Source organism: Sciurus vulgaris (genome assembly GCF_902686455.1).
Source record: "Sciurus vulgaris genome assembly, chromosome: 2".
Classification (NCBI taxonomy): domain Eukaryota; kingdom Metazoa; phylum Chordata; class Mammalia; order Rodentia; family Sciuridae; genus Sciurus; species Sciurus vulgaris.
In genome coordinates this window covers 77,178,589-77,198,812 of record NC_136462.1, presented here as the reverse complement: position 1 = coordinate 77,198,812, position 20,224 = coordinate 77,178,589, and the positions used below count along the sequence as shown (strand labels likewise).

The following is a 20,224-nucleotide window of genomic DNA, read 5'->3' as shown; positions in this document are numbered from 1 at the left end:
GCACGATAACACCCTTTCGGGACAAGAGTCGCCACCCGCCTGTCCGCAGGAAGGTTTGGCACATAATGCCCACCTTTGGCTCGAGCGGGCGGAGATGGAGCACTGGCGGCGACTGAGTCCGCGCCCAGTGGACTCCCCGAAGCGTTTGCGGGCTGAGCCAATGGGACTTGCCACCAACTGCTGAGCCCTGAGAGGCGGTTGGTGGCCCCCAACTCCAGCTGGGTGAGGCTTTGCAGGTCGCTCCCATGCAAGGGTCCTACGCCTGAATTTCCTCATTCCTTTCACTTGTCGAGAATGGCTCCGCGTAAGAAGGATAAATATTTGAAGTGCCTTCCCAAGGCTGCTGGAGGCTTCCCTTGCAGTTGACAGTTCACTGCAGATCAGAGCCGGGTCGGGTTGCAGAGGCACGCGGAAATAGGTTGTCTGCACTTCGAATCGGCGAGTTGGGCTGCTTGATAGGGTTATTAATTGGAGGTAAAGAATCTTGTTGACCTTTCGCCTCTAGATACTTTTGTGCTTATCTCTGGGTGCCTTTATTTGGAATTCTTTTAATTTTGTATTGCTTATTATCTTGAAAAACTTTGTTCTTGTGTCTCACAGCTTTTTTTCTTAGTACTGGGGATGGATCCCCCAGGGATCCATTTTATTTTGAGACAGGGTCTCGCTAGGTTGCCCATATTGGCCTAGAAATTGTGATGCTTCTGCCTCAGTCCCCGAACCGGAATTACAGGCCTGTACCATTAGGACCTGCTTGTCTCCGCTATTTTTAAAGGGGCTCTGCCGTCGGGGAGTTCTTTCTGGAAGTCAGACTTCTAGGCAGTGACTTCTGCTGGGCTACCTGGAGTCACTTGTATAGAGGTGAATTAAAGCTCTCACTCCTCGGGGAAAGAAGTACTGTGAAAAAACCTAAGTGGCGTCAGGCCTCAGAATTCCCTTGTTTACCTACTTCTGTCATTGCCCTCTCTGACCCAGCCTTTCTCCCTGTGGTCAGGTGAGATTTTAGGAAGTTGGGGGTTTGAGTTTATTAGACAATGATTTTCTTGTCATTATTATTACTATTATTTTTTCCTGAAAAGGGTCTTGCTATGTTTCCCATTCTGACCTGGAATTTGGGCTCAAGTGATCCTCTTGCCTCAGCCGCCTGAGTAACTGGGACTACAGATGTGCACCACTGGAACAGGCTTAACAATGGATGGTTTTTGTAACTACAAAAGTAATTTATAAGCTGGACCCAAACTTGAGGCCAGCCTCAGAAACTTAGCAAGACCCTGTCTCATATTAAGAAATAAAAATAAAAAGGGCTGGGTAGTGTAGCTCAGTGGAAAAGCACCAGTACACAATTTCAGTAATTTTTAAATAATTTTTTAAAAAATATTTTATTTTGCTACCGTGTCTCCGTGATTTGCTTTTAAGGCCTTGATAAATTGCTGAGGCTGGTTTTGAACCTGTGGTGCTCCTGCCTCAGCCTCCTGACCACTGAGATTATGGGTGTGCACCATGGTGCCCAGCTGAAATAATCTTTAACTGACTACTACCTGGTCTCTAAAACCAGAAATAGGACCTTGATCTCAGTTTTCCCAAATATCAGTAGAAGTTCCTTCTACTTATTGCCTATATATCTTCTAATACTCGCCTTCCACCATTTCCTTGGAAAGGGCTCCATCCTTTCTCACTTCAATTACTGTAACAGCCATCTTGCCAGTGTGGTCACCTTCCCTTGGATCATTTTTCACACTGCTACTGGAAGGATTTTTAAAAATCTGTATCTCAGGGGAGGAGATGCTATGTATCAGTTTTGTTTTGGTTTGTTTGTTTTTAAATCTTGATGCACAACAAGATTTGACCCTGAGTATATGAGATAAAGTATAAATAGCTTGACATGTGAACCCTCTCAGACCTGTATCCTAAGTTTGAGATAGATAGACAGATATATAGATTAGATAGAAAAACGAAAGTAATTTATCACAGTATATTCCCTTTCTGGAATTCTCTCTTGCAGTTGAGTCCGAATATTGCATGGGATGTTCTTTCAAGCCTGCAAGCCTCATATTGTCCTTCCTGCCTAGACTGCCCAAGCTATCATTTCCTATATACCGGCCTGGAGAATTTTTTTTTTTTTTTTTTTTTTTTTGGCCAGGGGCAGGCAGTGCAAATAACACCTTCTATAAAACCTCCTTTTCCCTCTCCTTCCAGGTTTGAACATAGCAATTCATCTCTCTGTACTGTCATTTTATTTATATATCTGTCTCCCTTGTTAATTGCTAACTCCTTACAAAGAGACTGATTTATACATTTTTGTATCTTCATGATCCAGCAATGTTTTCTTATATATTAGGCAGCTTAATACATGCTCCTTAAACAAACTGTTTTACTCCCTGTACATGTGAGAGACTACAGCTGTCACCAAGGTACCTATATATCCAGGGGCCAGTTTTGTGGGAGCAGAAGATGCACCCTGTGGTGCACCCTGTGGTCTGTTTCTGGCTTGTCTTCCTTACCTATATAGTTTAGATTCCACATTCCACCATTGCAGCCACATTCTTACCTGTGCTCTTCATGCCTCACTACCATTATTTCATTGTAGCTTCCAAAAAAACCTGTAATCTTGGGTTAAATTATCCACCAGTATTTAAGCACCTGTAGCTAAGATGCTAAAAGAATCTCAACACTATATGTTTCTGTAAGTTGTATTTTCCAACCTCACTGAACTTTCAGTTCTGACCAGTGACTCTACTCATTTTCCAAACCAGGTCCTTTCCATTCTCTACAATTCATTCTTTTCAAACCTCTGACTTCAACTTTCTTCTCATCATTGGACCTCCCTGCATAGCCTTGTAGAGATATGAACAAGAAAATCAATTTTGCATACTATATTAGGTGCTGTGGGGAAGTTGGGTACCCAGAGCTAAATTAGACTTGAGCTGTCAATAAAGGCTTCCTAAAAACAGCTCCACACTAATAGTCACAGTTACTGAGGAGGCTGAGACAGGAGTTTGAGACCCACCTGGGCAACTTAATGAAATTTTATCTCAAACATTAAGAAAGGTTGGGGGGGGTGGTCCTGCCTAGCATGCACAAGGCCCTGGATTCAACCCCCAGTATCACTAAGCAAGACAAAAAACAAATCCTAAACTAAATGAAGGAAGAATAGGATTTTCCAGGTGAATAGGGAGAACAAAGATGGAAAGCCAGTTCTGTTTGGTTGGAGTATTATGTGTGTGTTAAAAGATGAAAATTGGAGCACCAAGTGAGGTGTGCATGCCTTTAATGGAGTGACTTGGGAGACTAAGGAACGGAGATCTTAAGTTTGAGGCCAGTGCCAGCAACTTAGTGAAGCCCTAAGCAACTTAGACCCTGCCTCAGAAATAAAAAGGACTAAGAATATAACTTAGTAGTAAAGCATCCTTAGGTTTATCACCAGTACCCAGTACCAAAATTAAAAAAATAAAAGTTGGAGAGGTGGGCATGTCTATCTTAAAGCCAAATTGGGGGTCGGGGGGAGTAACAATCCTGAAGTGAATAGAAAGACACTGAATTGTTTTAAATGGGAAGAAAATCAGATTTATCCCTTGGACTTCAGTGACTAGACTGGAGAGAAGCAGAAGCTTGCTAGGACAATCAGTTAAGTGATTGAGGCTTTAAGTAAGGAAGAAATGGTGGACTTGGAGAACCTTGAGTACATTATTGATATATTTAGGGAGGTCTAAGGGACAGGATTTGGTGATGGATTGGATGTAGGGACCAAGGTAGCAGGCAAGTGGAGGACAGTCTGGGATGTGTCTAAAGACAACTAGTGTAGAATTTACAGCAAGGAAAAGTCTGAGAGAAGAAAATAAGGAATTCAATTTTGGACATGGCAAGTTTGGGGTACCCGATATCTGTGATGTCTAGTGGGGAGGTGGACACGGTATCCAAAACTGCAGAGATATCTGAGGTGCAGATGAGATTAGGAGCAGTCAGCATAAATGTGGTAATTGAAGCCTTGGGATGGGATGAGATCCTTAAGAAAAGATGTGAAGGTCTGAGATTATAAGGCTTGTGATAGAGCCCTTAGGTTATGATCAAGGGATAGATGCAAGATCTGTAGCTCAGTGGTAGATTGTTTGCCTGACATGCACAAGGCCCTGGGTGCAACTCTCAGCACTATGGGGGGCAGAAATAGATAGACGAGGCTCCAATGGAAGGAATGACCAGAAGCATGGGGAGAAAACTAGAAAATTCAGGGTTGTGAAAAGCACGAATGTGTTTCAATATTAAATTCCTGGAATGTACCAGAGGGGGTGGTGCATGCCTGTAATCCTGGCAGCTCAGGAGGCTGAGGCAGGAAGATAGGTGTTCAAAGCCAGCCTCAGCAACTAGGGAGACTTTGACTCTAAAAAAATTTAAAAAGGGGGGCTGGGGATACAGCTCAGTGGGTAAGCTACCCTGGGTACAATTCCTGATACCCCCAAAAATTTAAAAAAAAAATTTTTTTTAAATCCTGGAATGAGCTTTGACACCTTGTAGTTCTTCATAATACACTCATGTATTTCTCACTAAATTATAAAATCTAGGTACATAGAGTTGCTGTTGGCCTTATTGGCTAATATATCCTAGTGTTCAGCACGTTAGCATGTAGAAGGTGCTTAATAAAACTGAAGAAAGGGCCAGATACATGGGGGAGTCTCACCAGATTGCAGAACATACCTTTGTGAATGAATATGTTCCAAACCACACATTCTCAAGCTTTGTGGCTAGTGATCATGGATAGAAAGTGGATTGTGATGTGTTCAGAACTTGGGACCTTGGGGAGTTCCGTAACTAAGAGGAGGAAGAAGTAACAACAGCCAGTGGAGACAAAAAGAACTGCTTCTCTGTTCTTTCGCCTCTAAGTTCTTAGTGGAGGGCTGAGTCCAGCATCCCAGACTTGTGTGACTACATAGGTAAGCATTCAAAGTCTAAACTTGACTTTGGTCCCTTAGCCTTCAGTGTTGGCCTCTGAGTAGACAGAGGCATCTTAAGTAGTAAAAGTCCTTATTTTCAGCAAGCCCAACATCATGAAGGGAGATGCCATGGAGTCAGCACCAACCACCACAGCCTATCGTTCTGTCATGGAAGAGTATGGTTATGAGGTGGGCAAGGTCATTGGCAATGGCTCCTATGGGACTGTGTATGAGGCTTACTACACAAAGCAGAAGGTCATGGTGGCTGTCAAGATCATCTCAAAGAAGAAAGCCTCTGAAGACTATCTTAACAAGTTCCTGCCCCGTGAAATACAGGTCAGAAAGGGCTGGAAGCTCATATCTTAAAGTTTCTTAGAAGGGGTGGGTATGACTAGGAGCAGGTAGAGCCCCAAACCACCAATCAGAGTTGAACAATCTAAGCAGCTAGAAAAATTCCTTAATGTATATTCAGCCTCTTTCCCATCTGCCCACTTGCCTCCAGCCCCCCAATAAGTAAAAGTGAAAACCAGGATTTACCCACAGGCTACCAGTGCTCTGGAGTTGAGAGGTTGATTCTGTTAGGGAGTTCTAAGTAAGTTGCAGCAGGAGGGTAGGAGAGGGTTGGGAGTACAGGCAGGGTTCTCTTTCCCAGGTTTGATGGTTCCTCTTCTGGGGTCAGGTAATGAAAGTCTTGCGGCACAAGTACCTCATCAACTTCTATCAGGCCATTGAGACAACATCCCGAGTATACATCATTTTGGAGCTGGCTCAGGGTGGTGACGTCCTTGAATGGATCCAGCGCTTTGGGGCCTGCTCTGAACCCCTTGCTGGCAAGTGGTTCTCCCAGCTGACCCTGGGCATTGCCTATCTGCACAGCAAAGGCATTGTGCACCGGTGAGAGCACAGCCACCCAGACTGGGGCCTTTGGGATCTCAAGGGGGTTTTATGCATATCACCCATCTTCTGCTCATTTTTTTTCTTCCCTTGACCTCTGCCCTCAATATCTAGGCCCACTGAACCATTCTTATTTTAACCACTGGTCAAGGACATTTGTAAAGTACCCACCGTGTACAGATTCCCAGTGGTCCTGAGGTACCATCCTCTCTCCCCCTTTAGGCTCTGCTCACAGCTCCATGGCCTTCCTCACTACCTGTGCTCCCATAAGGGCCTCTGCCTCCCACTTTGCCTGTCCTCATCTCTAGCCTCTGACCCCTGGCCCTTCAGCTCCCGGTCTAATACTAAGCCCTCTCCCCAGCCTGACCCCCAGCCTTTCTGCTGCTGGTAGGGACTTAAAGTTGGAGAACCTGTTGCTGGACAAGCGGGAGAATGTGAAGATATCAGACTTCGGCTTCTCCAAGATGGTGCCTTCTAGCCAGCCTGTGCGTAGTAGCTCTTCTTATCGCCAAGTGAACTTATTTTCCCACCTCAGCCAGACCTACTGTGGCAGCTTTGCTTATGCCTGCCCGGAGATCTTGCTAGGCTTGCCCTACAATCCTTTCCTGTCTGACACCTGGAGCATGGGCGTCATCCTCTACACTCTAGTGGTCGCCCATCTGCCCTTTGATGACACCAATCTCAAGAAGCTGCTGAAAGAGACTCAGAAGGAGGTCACTTTCCCACCTAACTGCACCGTCTCCCAGGAGTGCAAGGTGCTGGCTCCCCCAGGAGGGCTGAGGCCTTAGGGATAACCCACAGGGAAGAGTGAACCTAGGCGTTCCAATCCCGGGGAAGGCTCTTCCAGCCGGGTTATGTCACACTCTAACTTCACCCTGTAATAGTGGGGAGGGCTTAAAGGGTCTACCACTGGGCTCCAAACAGATATGGTTGATAAAGTGGTTCCAGCTTCTATCCATTTAGGTCAGAAGGGGATTATGCAAGAGATACCCCACCCCACTCCAATTCTTCCCTTCTTAGCAGGGAATGCTTGGCATTCTAGCATAAAAGCAGGGCCACATCCCCTTTTACTGGAGTGGTGTGATGGGCTGTCCTGCTTCTTTCCTAGGTCCAGCTGCTCATTGCTTGTATGGCACAATGGGGGGTAAGCTCAGCCAAGACCTCTCTCCCTTGCCCTAGAACCTGGTCCTCCGGATACTACGCCAAGCTACCAAGCGTGCCACCATCCTGGACATCCTCAAGGATCCCTGGGTGCATAAGTTCCAGCCTGAGCAACCCACCTATGAGATGAGGCTGCTCGAGGCTATGTGTCAGTCCCCCAGCAACAGTAATCGTCACCAGTCTTTGGAAGTCACAACCTGAAAATATCTGAGGCAGGGGGCTGAGAGGAACAAAGTAGGAGGGTTTGGGGTGAAAAAAACTTTTATACCAAAAATAAATCTAATTCTGATTTAGTTTCATCAGCTAGGGTCAAAGACGGATTTTCTGGCCAGAGTCTGTAACCAGTAAATCTTTCTTTTTTTTTTTTTTTCTTGTTTTATTTTAGTTGTAGAAGGATACAATGCCTTTATTTTATTTTTATGTGGTGCTTAAGATCGAACCCAGTGCCTCAGGAACGCTAGGCAAGCACTCTACCACCAAGCCACAACCCCAGCCCTGTAACCAGTAATCTTAACATCTGTGTAAATCAAAAGTAATTCAGTGCAGTCCATGGGGAGTGGGGTGGGGCAGATACCCAGATTAACACCCAAGTAAGTATGTACTCATTATTGCACTATTTTGCATCTCAATGTTCAAGCAATGGTTGGAACAAAAGTCCTGGATATTGTACTTTGTAGTTCTGCCTATCTACAGTCCAAAGTGATAGCATTGTATATTCTTTCACAAATGAATATTAGGCTGTGTTTAGTACTTTGGCTCTTCCCTCCTTCAACTCCACATTAACTGCTATTGAAAACAATACCAGGGAGTCAGAACTCCTTGTACTGTTACTCCCAGACACAGAAGTGACAGAGTTCACACCAAGTCTTCTAGGTATGAAAGCTAAGCACTCGGAGTTCTGGATAAAGGAAAGCTACTTGTATTCTCCCTCCCTGTCCTTGAAAATGTGCTTTAAAGGAAAATGGGGAGGAGTTATGACTGACAAAAGAAATGAGTTTAAGACTAGAGATAGTTGCACATACTTCTAAGATAACACTGGAAGTTTGCTTAACCTCAACACTAAGCACCTTTAGGATATGGAGTTGTTTCCCTAGAATACAGGTGAAGATATTAAAAACACCCATTTGTTCTATGTTCCAACCCCTGCTCATGACTCAGTGTTAACTTTGTTCACTGCTTAAAATAGAGCTCCAAGAACCAGGGAAGAGTTTCAGGTATAGGCAGAACAGTATAGACACTGGGGATCCATCCACCCAATTTTATTGAGAACATGGGCACTGTAACTGCTATCAAAGAGAAGGGAGCCCAGGGCTCCTGCAGCAAGATCCTTTAGCGTTCAGCCAGGGATGGGAGGGCAACAGGTCCCTTTCTCAGACAGGCATACTACCACCTCAGCAAGACCTCCCAAAACAGCTGTGCTCCTTTAGCTCAGCATTTGGCACTTAAGGAAAAGGGACTAATGAAGGCAGCAGGAGGAGGACAAGCCCAAGACTCATCAGGATACCCATTCAGCCAACTGTTTTAATGCTTCTTCATCTTCATCCTCTTTGGGAGCTTTGAGGACAAGGATACCCAGAAAAAGAAAAGAAATATTAAATAAAGCCTCAGTAACTTCCAGCTATGCCCTGCTGCGAATCTTGGAGCCTGCTATAGTGTGTCTCCCCAGCAAAGACCTTAAAGGTGCTGTCCTGCTTACTACACTGCTGCTCATTCCCACAGCAGCTTAGCACAAATTAGAAAAAGATGCCTCTTGTCCTAGTATTTGCATCCCTAAAGCAGGGTACACAGCTTGCTGAGTGGAGCACAGGCTGCATTCTGAATTTCATCTACACTCCCTTTTAGTTAAATGCTATTACATAGTCAACAACCTGCACACATTCAATAGCAGCCCTCTGCCTGGATCCTTTTGGCAGAATGGATGGGGAATAATCTTAACCCATCTCTCTCCCCACCCTCAAGTCCTCGAGAAAACAAATAGCCCTGGGTACCTGGCCCTGCAGGCAGATGTGTAGAAGGTACACTAGGCAATTTGACTGCCGGTTCTTCCTCCTTGCTGCCCACATTTAACAACTCCTGGTCCAATTCCTCCTGCTGTAGCTCCTCTAGTTCTTCCAGTAATTCATCCTGGATATAGGATGACAAAACAAAGACCAAGAAAGGAAATTTTGACTTCCAAACTTGCCCCAAGAGCCTCTCTTGGGTATTTCTTCTGGCCAGTCTCATAGCTCCTCTAATAGTCCCTGACCTCTCACCCCCAGTTACCTCATCCACATCATCTCCAAAGCCCACAGGCCGAGAAATGGCATCTGAGATCTGCTGGGCCAATTCCTGTTGTTCTGTGATGTCAGCCATCAATTCATCCACCTTGTCAATGTCCCTGAGAACAAGATATACAGTGAAGGAATCAGGCAACACCCCTACCCCCAGACTTCCTCATCTCACATGAATGAAAAACCCTTCCTGCCTTGTGCCCTCATACTAATAAACTTATGGCAGGAAAAAGGTAGAATCAAGTCTGGGTCAAGAAGCAGCAAACAAACAAATAAAAAAAACCACATTGGAAAGTACAGGCTATTCTTCCTTCCTCTAATGATCATTAAAAACTAAAGAAATCAGCTTTCCTCCCTAGAATGCCCCAGTTAGCAAGAGGATCTGTCTTGCAGGAATCAAGGAGGCAGACAAGTCTACCTATCACAAACATACAAGTTCACATTCTGAAAGGCTTTAAAGCTGAAAGTATAGGCTGGGGATGTAGCTCAGTGGTAGAGTGCTTGTCTAGCATGTGGAAGGTCCTGAGTTCAACCCCCAGTGCCACCAAAAAAAAAAAAAAAAAAAAAAAAGTGGAAAATATAATCCCAAATCATCCTCCCCAGTGTGTGGATACTCTCCTCCTCTGCCCCGTACCCACATGTCCTGGTAGGCTTTCTTCATGCCTTGGGCAGCCAGCTCCATGGTACGAAGCACTTCTGCATTGGTGGTGGCATTCTCAATTGCCTCACGCTGAAACTCCAGGGTGGATAACGTCCCATCGGTTTGTGCCAGCTGCTGTTCCAATCTTTTCTTTCTCCGCAAAGCCTGCAGGGCGGCTGACCCAGCCCAAACCCTGAACATCATAATTAGAAACACCCAATTCCCACAGTGCCCTCCCCAGTGGCTCCTTTCTCTTACTACCTCTTTTGTTTTTGGTCCCATGCTTCTTGGCTGTTTGCAGCTCCTGTTGAATCTTCTGTTCCAGAAACTCCTGTTTCTTAATCAGTATCTTCTCAGTCTCCTTCAGTTTCTGTATTGCTTCTTCAGGGGTTGGCCCCTTCTCCTTCTTCCCTGAAGAGTCCAGTGCAACAGACCCATGTTGTGCAAAGGAAAAATATTACCCACCAGTCATTGAGTGCACAGTATGTGCCAGACACTTGACTGTGTTACAGATAATCTCTAAATGATTCTCGACAATAAGTGTACTATCTTCACTTTACAAATCTGAAAATGGGCACAAAGTGTTTTTTTTTGGGGGGGGGGATTCCAAAATTACAAGAGATTGAGCAGGATTCAAAATGTGGCACTATGACTTTCAAAGCCAATACTCTTTTTGCTCTTTCATTGTCATTTCCAGTCACCACCACCCTGTCCCCATTTTGATGGTACTGGGTGCTCTACCACTGAGCTATATCCCCAGCCCTTTTTACTTTTTATTTTTAGACAGGATTTAAGTTGTCAAAGCTAGTCTGGAACTTGCAATCTTCCTGCTTCAGCCTCTGGAGTAGCTGGGATTACTAGCCTATACCATTGTATTCGACTGACTCCAGTCACTTTTTATAACCACTATTTTCATTTGTTGTCCCAGGAGATACCAAAGGTCCTAAACGCCACAATATCAAACCAAATGAAGTACAAGAGGCTAGAGGAAAAAATCATTTCAATTTCTCTTTTCACCTTCTTTACACATTTTCCCAAACAGAAACCTGATACCTTTGCCTGTGCAAAATCCTTCCATACTCTCCATTACCTTCAGGACAAAACCCGAAACTTTCTTGATTTAGTGGTCGTTTACCTCTCCATTCATACTTCCCTTTACTTTTCTTTCCTCTTTTAATATCCCCCCCCCCTCACTCACACACACACACACACACACACGACATCCAAAACTCTTTTTTCCGTAGATATATCTCTCCTGCTTGTTTTGTGAAGGCTGTTACCACTTCTGGAGTATCTCAGTACTCCACAAGGCAAACTGCTAGCCTGTTGGAACATCAGCGACGCCTATTTCTGTTCTTCCCTAATCTTTTAGGAATATCTCTATCACTGAGTTGTTATACTACACAAATGTTTGTGTTCCCCTTAACGTGAGCTTCGAGAAGGCAGACTTCTTTCATCTTAGATCTCGGCTGCCCAGCACTAAGCATTAATGTTTTAGAAAGGACTGGATGGAGGCTGCTGGAAAAGTCTCCCCCTCCCCCCCACGCCCCCAGCCTTTACAGTGGGAACCAGCTCAGTCGCCAAGTCCTCCACTCGCTTCCCCTCTCGGATCACGAGCTCTAGGCTTTGGGAGTCAGGAAAGCAAGCTGGCGGGAGCTAGGCGCCCAGACAAGGCGGGGCCTATTGGCACCAGAGATGAGCTTGGCTCCGCCATGGGCCAGGGTTTTCGGGTCCGACGGCCCCCCGGGTCTCTTCGCCGGCCGGGCTCTACGGTCGCCCCACCCCCATTCCGGCCAGCACCTCCTGGCGGCCCAATCTCACCCCTCCCGAAGAGTCTGCCGAGCCCACTCATTGCGTCTTCGCCTCTCCAGCCTCCGCCCCTCGGCGTGCCCCGCACTTCCGCCTTGCTCTTGGAGGGTGGGTCTCAGCACACAGACCCGCCTTGGCCAATCCTTCCTTAAGGCGCTGCGGCGACATCATCAACAGGCGCAAAGGAGACCGCCGCTGTCATGTGACCAGGGCCACCAGCCCCAGGTTGACGCGCTCCTCTTAAAGCGGCCGCTTGTTTTTCTACTATCGAAAACGGCCATCCCCATTCCACAAACTGGTTTTGTTCCCCGGAAGGAAATGTACAGCGTAATAGCACCCACCATTGAGGCAGTGGGAAAATTCTAAAGGCCCCTCAGTAAATGGCGTGGGTATGGGTTCCAGAATGAAGGGTCACAGGCTGGCACAACCTATATGGCAGAACCTTCGGTCTGGCCACCTCAGGACGACAACTACACCAGAAAAATAAAAAACAACCCACACACAGATACACTTTAATAAATTGTAAATGCACCTGAAAAAATGCCTTCTCCGTTTCCTTTCCATTTTAGGCCTCAAACGAGGCTCATCCACAGGGCTGGACCTCAGCGCCCAGCTTGGGAGTTTGCAAATGTTTCTAACCCTTGGGTTAGGGTTTGAAGACTCATTCCATTCTGGATGTGAATGCAAATAACACCTATAAGAAAAAGAAGTCACATTTCATCATCTTTTCAAGACTCCCCATTATTATTCACCTTTTGTGGATGTCACCTGTCATGCAGACCATCCACCTAATCCCCTTCTAGGAACCCTTTCTCCTCGTTCCCCAAATGGCTATCCTCATTGCTCATACCCAGTTTGCCAACGTCTACAATATTTCGCTTCTCATCATCAAAGAAGATCATCTGGGAGAAAGGAACCCCAGTCTTCTGCTGCAACCTGTGCAAGAAAGAGCAGGGGTAACCAAGATGGTATCTTGGCTGACCCGGCCTCTCTAGTACTCTCCCTGCTGGCTCCTACCCTTATCTCCACCTACCTCTCAAAGTGTGTGACCTTGCTGCCCGGATAAATTTCCTGATGAGCAAAATATCTAACAAGGTCAAAGAGCTCCAGTAGTTGGTTGGCCCCTTCTATCTCACCTGTCCTGCAAAAAGGTGTAATAGATGAGATAGGCAAGTGAAAGGCCATGTGAAGGACTGCAAGCAAAGTTAAAAATAACCAGGGGGAAACCACTTTGCTGTTTTTTTCAGGAAGGATAGGCTTCCTCTGCCTTCATTCAACTCCACAGACTTCTGTCTGACCACAGCTGGCGCTTAGACCATATTTAGTAACCAAAAGTTACAGAAAGATGTATCATTAGGAAAAAAATGCAAATAATCTCAAATTTGGACTTCCTAAATTTTATTACAGGGGGTTACACGAAGTTTCCCTGTGCATGCATCTTTCAGCATTTATAGGGATTTTTGTCAGACACTCTTCTTACCGGGAAGCGGCTGCCACAGGCACCCCAAGGTTCTGTAATCGTTCTAGGACCGCTGGCACCTCTGGGTACAATCGGACGTTCTGGCCCCGACTATCCCGGACAGTTCCATCACTAGAGAGGACGAGAGAACACTCAGCTCTGGCAGCGTCGCGACTGGACCCAGTCCTCTGATACCCTGCCTCACCTGCTCTTGTGGAATGGGGGGTCGACGTGCGTATCGACCCAGAAAGGCCATAGCGTGTAATCTGCGAGAGGAAGAGCGAGGGAGGTTCAGCCTTGGGGGGTGCAGAGACTTGGCTTGCCCCTGACGAGTGGAAAAGGAGCACGCCCTATGAAACTATCCCTGCCCATTCCTCACCCAGATCAAAGACTGCGAGCTTAGGGAGCCGTGCCATGCCCTGGCCCCAGAGTCTTCGTGGCCAGTTGGAGTTTTCTCCCCGACGCCGCAGAGGCCGACGAAGCGCCGGGGTGCCACAGAGAAGGGCGACTAGAGCGTCGCCACGTTCCCGCAACCAGTCTGGTGATCGCGCAAGAGCGCCTTCTGCTGCTGCACGGGGGAAAGGCCTGCAGCCCCGCACCAAAGTGAATGGAGCTGCAGGGGTGGGATCCGTCTAAGTCTCTGGTCACAGGTCTCTGGTCCCCTTACTTCTCCACTCCACTCAGCTTCACCAGTTTTCACTAGAGAAGCCAAGGAAGGGAAACCCTTTCTTCTAGCTTCAGCCATTTTAACTTACCGAGAAATGATCCCATCCCAGCTTATCACTCCTTCCTCAACATTTCTCTACATCAGCCTCTAGATAGCGTATAACCCAGACTCTTCAGAAATATTACATGCTATAAATAATGCAGTGTCTGTAGCCAGGTGTAGTGGTGTACGCCTGTAGTTCTAGCTATTCAGGTGGCAAGGGCAAGAGGCCATCTCGGAAAAAAAAGAATGTTGGGTGTGGGGTCTGCAAAGCCCTTGAGGTTTTCTCCAGCCAGATACAAATGTCCAGCCAGAGTCACAGTGGCTTCTACCATATCAGTATGCTGACAGACGAGCAACAACCCGTTTGTGGAAAGGAACTAACTTGCCAATTTCCACCAACACCAACACAAAATCACTTAAGGTGGAGTTGGAAAGAGGTGGCAAAAGTGGTTCTCATTCATGAAGACAGGAAGAGCTGACTGCGGCACCCACGTGAGTGAGCTTTCCTAGAGTGTGATAATCCCTCTAAAAGCACAAGCTCTTCCATGGTCCTGCTCCTTAAGCCTGATGTAAATGGTTATCACTGGATCTGTTTTTATTTCAGTCACATTTGTGCAACAGAAAAAGATTACAGGAGGCCAGGAAATATTTTATTGACAACTAGGGACATAGCCATAAGAGAGGGAAGCACACAGGACTGCATATTAAAACCCAATAGCCAGCAGGGGCCCTTTGGGCCAGGAACATTGCATCCTGGGATCCTCACATTCTCCCACCACACACAAGACTGGGCATCCAGGGGAGGGGGGAGTGGCTCTGGTGTCCCAGAGAGTGAAGGATATATGATGCCTCATTATGAGCAACAGCGTAAGGAGGTGAACTGGAAGAAAGGTCTGTCACTGCCTGAGACTACCTCCTCCTCTCAGAGCCAACACCAGGTGGAGAACTGAACCACCTAGAATCTTGTAATCAGCTGCTGTCTTCTCATCATTCCTACAGAGGGAGAAAAAAAGCATTAGAAATACCATCTGGAATAGGGGTTTTCTCTTTTTCTCTTTGGGTCATGCTGGAGATCAAATCCAAGGCTTCAAGCATGCTAATCAAGTGTTTCACTGCTAAGTTACATCCTCAACATCCACAGTCTTAAAAGTGTTTTTTTGTTTGTTTGTTTTTGTTTTTATACTGGGATTGAATCCGGGGGCACTATACCACTGAGTTATATCCTCAGGCCTTTTATTTTGAGACAGGGTCTCACTGAGTTGCTTAGGGCCTCATTCAATTGCTGAGGCTAATCTCAAATTTGTGATCCTCCTGCTGCAGCCTTCTGAGTTGCTAGGATTACAGGTGTGAGCCAGTAATCACACCTGGCTGGGTGATGTATGCCCAACTAGAACAAGGATTCTTAATCTGGGTTTCATGGTTCTCTTTGGGAAGACTGTGAACTTGGATGAGAAAAAAATTCAACCTTTATTTTTACTAACCTCTAACTATGATATTTCTTTTAATTTTGAAAATAGGGGAAAAAGCACAAAAATTCACAGTAGCATTGGCAACGTAAGTAACTTGTTAACAACAGAAATTAGATATTTTCATATCATATTACAACTGTTTGCAGGTATCTTGAAAATATTTCAAAATTATAGCAGTTATTAGACCCACTAGTAGATCTTATTTATTACTAAAGAAGCACATATATTATTATACCATGTTTATTTTCATAGTTTGATAACTGTATTTCAATATAATTAGTTTCCTTTGTTATCCTATATATTTTATTCTATACTAAAAAAATACCCATGTCCTGAGAAGTACTCTATAGGTTTTACCAAATTGCCAAATGGTTCAATGTACCAAAAAAAAAAAAAAAAGAGAGACAGAGCAAGAAAGAGGCAGGCCTGATCTGATCCACCTTGAGCACTTGTCCCCTCTTCACATAACATCACTCTACCCTCACTCTCTCTCCAAACTCACATCTGTTTGCCACTGTAGATGAGCCGTTGCTGTTGTGGGGGGATTCCCTCTTTCTCCTCCACACGTTCCTTGATTCGCTCCACCTTTAGAGGGCAAGTAGTCAGAGGCTGCTTGAGGATAGAACCATGGAAATGGGAAAAACAAAAGCTATGCAGACAGCATGACAGCAAATGGACTGAGTTCGTAAGCCCACCCAAATAAAGACACAAGGCAAGGAGAAGGGTGTTGGGCATACATCACCTTGTCTGTGGGTTCAATGTCAATCTCAATTTCCTTTCCAGTTAGCGTCTGAAACAGGAAAATGTTTTATAAGTCCTACAATTCAAAATATAATTTATCTTCTAGGTAAAACAGGCTGTCCTATTCTCTAGGAATCTGGTGACTTCTGAGAGATGGACATTCTCAGCAAGTTTACTTTGGAGAATCAGAAGACTTTGACCATAACTGTATTCATCAGTTTTAGGCTGTGGATGATTTTGGTAGGGCAAGATTCTATGAACCATTTGATTCTCCTATTCCTACAAGTCATCTCTCTCTGTTCACTCCACCATCCAAATCAGTAAAAATATTGTTTTGATTTTTATGGATGATACAGCAATGAGAGGTATTCTAAGAATTCCTTCAAGTCAGAGACTGCACCAGAATAAATACCAACACTAGATATCAACTTTCAGATAATTCAAAGACTTCTCCAGGATACCAGAAAATCCTCTGACCAGTTTCTTTTTTCTTTCTTTTCTTTTCTCTCCCCCCTTCCCTCCCTCTTTTTTTTTTTTTTTTTTTTTTTTTTGTGGGTACTGGCAATTTAACCCAGGGGCAACTACCACTGAGCCACATCTCCCCCCCCCTTTTTAATTTTGAAACCAAATTACATTTTTTGATACTGGGGATTGAATTCAAGGGTGCTTTACCAACAAGCTACATTCCCAGTCCTTCTTATTTTTATTTTGAGACAGGATCTTGCTAAGTTGCTGAGGCTGATCTCAAACTTGACCCTCCTGCCTCAGCCTCCCAAGTTCATAGGATCACAGCCATGTGTCATGCATTTGGCTATGCAAAGACTCTTGAACTAAACAATTACATTTGTAGGTAACCAACTTGGAGAAAAACTTGGGCATATATCCAGAGGCATACGAAAGGTTTACTGCAGTACCATTTGTGAAAGCATACCACTAGAAATAGCCTAATAATACCCGTTAATAAGAAAACTATCAGGGAAAGGGGAAGTACTAGGGATTGAAATGGAGCAAATTATGTTTACCAATGTGTCAAACCCCACCATTATGTATAATGATAATGCACTAATAAAAACATTAAAAATTAAATGATGGTACAGCTATATCATGATATATATCAAGGAATGATCTAAAGAATGTATAATTCTTTAAAGAATGTATAATTACATATCATTTTCATTTTCTATATGCAGACACATGTATATGCACAGAAAAAAGAATTAGAAATATACACACCACTTTTAATAGTGATTATTTTTGAAAAGGGCGGTGGATTTGAGAGGGGTCTTTATCAAGGGTAACTCTTTTATCTGTTTAAATTTTTTATAAAAATATATTTTTATCACATAAATATTAGTAAATATTTGATTTACTAAAAAATTAAATAAAAAAGACTGTGTGGGAGGGGTACTAGGGATTGAACCCAGGGACACTATCACTAAGCTATATCCCTACCCCTTTTATTTATTTATTATTTTTCTGGTAATAGGGATTAAACCCAGAGGAACTTTATTACTGAGCCATACCGCCAGTCCTTTTAATTTTTTATTTTGAGACATGCTCTTGCCAAATTGTTTAGGTCCTAAGTTGGTGAGGCTGGTCTCAAACTGGCAATCCTCCTGCCTCCAACTCCCAAGTCACTGGGATTCAAGGCATGCAGCACCACACCCAGCTGTGATCCAAGTTTTTTAAAGTGAAGATTTACAGCCAAGAAACAATGAGACACAAGACAGAACAAACCAGTATACAAAGAAGTGCCATATTAAATACTATTGTCCAAATACAAGGGACAATGACAAAATGCTATGGTGAGTGAAAATTAATGATTGAAAATTAATGATCAGTGTAAACCTGAATGAGGTAACATGCCCACAAGAATGGCTAAGGAATGAATCAGTGAAAATTGGCAAGGGTACAGAGCAAGTGAAATGTTCAGATATTGCAGGCAGGAAGGCAAAATAGTGCAACCCTTTGGAGAACTGTTTGGCAGTTTCTTTTTAAAGTTTTATATACCTATCACATGGTCTAGTAATTCTATTCCAAGGTATGTATCCAAAGGAAATGAAAATGCTTGTCCACAAAAAGACTTGTATAACAATGTTTATACAAGTTATTCACAAACAATAAAAAAATGAAATAAGAAAAACAAAAACAAAAACAGAAGTCTTACTCATAATAGCCAAAAACTGGAAACAACCCAAATTACTATCAACAGAAGAATGAATAAACAAACTATGATATAATTATCTAATGGAATACTACTCTGTATTTAAAAGGAAAAAATTATAGATATACATTACAACAGATATTATGCTGAAAGAATCTAGAGACAAGAATTATATATTGGCCAGGCATGGTGATGTACACCTGTAATCCCAGCTACTTGGGAGGATGGCAGGATTGAGAGTTCCAGTCTGGCCTGGGCAATACAGTGAAACCCTGACTTGAAAAAAAAGAATTATATATTTTATTATTCTATTTATATGAAGCTCTAAAACAAGCAAAACTAAATTACAGAACTTCTGGGTTGGGGGAAGGGACGAAAATGTTTTAAAGCTTGTAGTCACATGGGTTTATATTATTATTAAAAATTCAACGAACTGAACCCTTAAAAATTGTACATTTTATTATGTTACAACAAAATGGATGAGAAATGAATGAGAAAACAGGTTCAGATAGTAAAGACAGCTGCCACAGTAATCTACAACAAGGGAATCAATGACAGTTCTGGGGTCAGGGAACAGTATGATGGAAAGAAGCTTAAAGAATACCTCTGTACACTATGGTTTTGTACACCATGCCTTGGTTTAGACTATACACTTTAAAGAAGGAATGGCAGTAGGAAAATAGAGGTTTCACAGAGAAGGACATAAGGCTTTTTTTTTTTTTTTCCTTGTATCTGAGGACTGAACCCAGGGGTACTCTACAACTGAGCTATATCCCCATCTCTTTTTAAAATTTTATTTTGAGATAGGGACTCATTAAGTTGCTGAGGTTGGCCTCAATCTTGCAATCCTTCTGTCTCAGCCTCCCAAGTAGCTGGGAGTACAAGGTTTGGACCACCATACCCACCTAAGGATATACGTTGGTGAGACCCCAGACCAGCAGGAAAGTAATGTGGATGGGAAAGAAAAATAATGCAGAAATTGGTTTCATGTGAAAAATGAGATGCTATAAAAAGGCAAACTAGTGTTGAACTGCGTTGATTATCAGGGTTTTTGTCTCTAGCTAAAGGTACAAAAGAGGAAATAAAAGGACTAACAAGGGTTAAAGACTGGTGAAGAACTACCAGAGGAGTTTTGAGTGATGGAAATGAGAGACAGCTAGTACGAAGAACTAAGGCACCGTTAATTACTTGCCTCGGTCAAGAAAGCGGTGACCGGTTCAGAAAGGCAAGAGACGACTGAACGTACTCTCAGCTCCTTACGAACAGCTTAGATTCCACATCTCAGCAACCACCAGCAAAGGCCTATAGTCTAGCCTTTGGGAGACTCCCAGTTTTCCCAAGCTAATCTTTCAGCTCTGTGCTTGGAGACAGTCTACGTTAGGGGTTGCGAGAAGATAACCAGGGCATGAAGAATGGAGGGCAGAGCTTTCCCCAAGAATCCGGGGGTAGGGGTGGCAAGCTGCTTCTAGGCCTTCTCTAGACAGCGGGGGTTCGAATGCGGCGAGACCCCAGGGTCGCCAGGCGGGGCCAGCCTCCAGCTCTCAAAGCCCACCGGGGTCCCCCTATTTCCCATCACCACTCGCGCTGAGCCCCGAGGCTGTCAGCACTCTCCAGGAGAAGGAAAGGCGTGGTTTTCCTTCCCCGCTTTTTCCGTAAGGCGCAGCGGCCAGCCCAGTACCACTGAGTCCGGCAAACGTGGAAATGCTCCCACCTTCACTTTAATTAGCATCTTCTTCCGAGATTGTAGCCGCAACCAGATAAATTGCTGCTTCTCCCGCTGCGGTCGCTTCTGTCGCTTCCCAGCACTCCGCTTGTGGGAGTCACTTCTGCTTCCGGGTCAGCCTCTGGCCACACCCCCAACCTTTCCACAGGGTTCCCGAAAGGCTCACGAATGCTCCCGCGTTTCGTTTAGTTGGGTTATAAATAAGATAACGTAGCCAGACTAGGTACAGCAGAAATGACGCCTTCCTAATTTTGAGAATCCCT

The 20,224-nt window shown here is 44.5% G+C and overlaps 4 protein-coding genes across 7 annotated transcripts; 1 reads left to right on the top strand and 3 right to left on the bottom strand.

Moving 5' to 3' along the window:
- The first annotated feature begins 96 nt into the window (after positions 1–96).
- TSSK4 (testis specific serine kinase 4) lies at positions 97–8,071 on the top strand. Of its 4 annotated transcripts, none has more exons than XM_079127300.1 (4): positions 97–222; positions 5,024–5,258; positions 5,602–5,816; positions 6,178–7,137. In XM_079127300.1, the coding sequence occupies exons 2-4, from the start codon at positions 5,037–5,039 to the stop codon at positions 6,602–6,604; spliced, it is 864 nt and encodes a 287-aa protein (XP_078983426.1). In that variant the 5' UTR covers positions 97–222; positions 5,024–5,036; the 3' UTR covers positions 6,605–7,137. The 4 variants fall into 4 exon arrangements, with proteins under 4 accessions (XP_078983426.1, XP_078983425.1, XP_078983428.1 ...); XM_079127299.1 differs by lacking the exon at positions 97–222 and adding an exon at positions 376–474; XM_079127302.1 differs by lacking the exon at positions 97–222 and having other exon boundaries at positions 4,443–5,258; positions 6,208–6,571; positions 6,996–8,071.
- Positions 8,072–8,221: 150 nt separating this feature from the next.
- Positions 8,222–12,162, bottom strand: CHMP4A (charged multivesicular body protein 4A). The gene is made up of 6 exons (XM_079127312.1): positions 11,709–12,162; positions 10,149–10,298; positions 9,886–10,063; positions 9,240–9,354; positions 8,966–9,101; positions 8,222–8,531 (listed from the first exon to the last, which is right to left on the bottom strand). Exons 1-6 carry the CDS (start codon positions 11,737–11,739, stop codon positions 8,473–8,475), a joined length of 669 nt encoding a protein of 222 aa, XP_078983438.1. The 5' UTR covers positions 11,740–12,162; the 3' UTR covers positions 8,222–8,472.
- An 86-nt stretch (positions 12,163–12,248) lies between these two features.
- MDP1 (magnesium dependent phosphatase 1) lies at positions 12,249–13,711 on the bottom strand. Its single transcript, XM_079127313.1, has 6 exons — positions 13,535–13,711; positions 13,361–13,421; positions 13,177–13,287; positions 12,730–12,837; positions 12,547–12,632; positions 12,249–12,390 (listed from the first exon to the last, which is right to left on the bottom strand). The coding sequence occupies exons 1-6, from the start codon at positions 13,569–13,571 to the stop codon at positions 12,299–12,301; spliced, it is 495 nt and encodes a 164-aa protein (XP_078983439.1). The 5' UTR covers positions 13,572–13,711; the 3' UTR covers positions 12,249–12,298.
- A 781-nt stretch (positions 13,712–14,492) lies between these two features.
- On the bottom strand, positions 14,493–20,090 carry NEDD8 (NEDD8 ubiquitin like modifier). Its single transcript, XM_079127314.1, has 4 exons — positions 19,950–20,090; positions 16,076–16,123; positions 15,836–15,918; positions 14,493–14,857 (listed from the first exon to the last, which is right to left on the bottom strand). The coding sequence occupies exons 1-4, from the start codon at positions 19,965–19,967 to the stop codon at positions 14,761–14,763; spliced, it is 246 nt and encodes an 81-aa protein (XP_078983440.1). The 5' UTR covers positions 19,968–20,090; the 3' UTR covers positions 14,493–14,760.
- Positions 20,091–20,224: the final 134 nt, after the last annotated feature.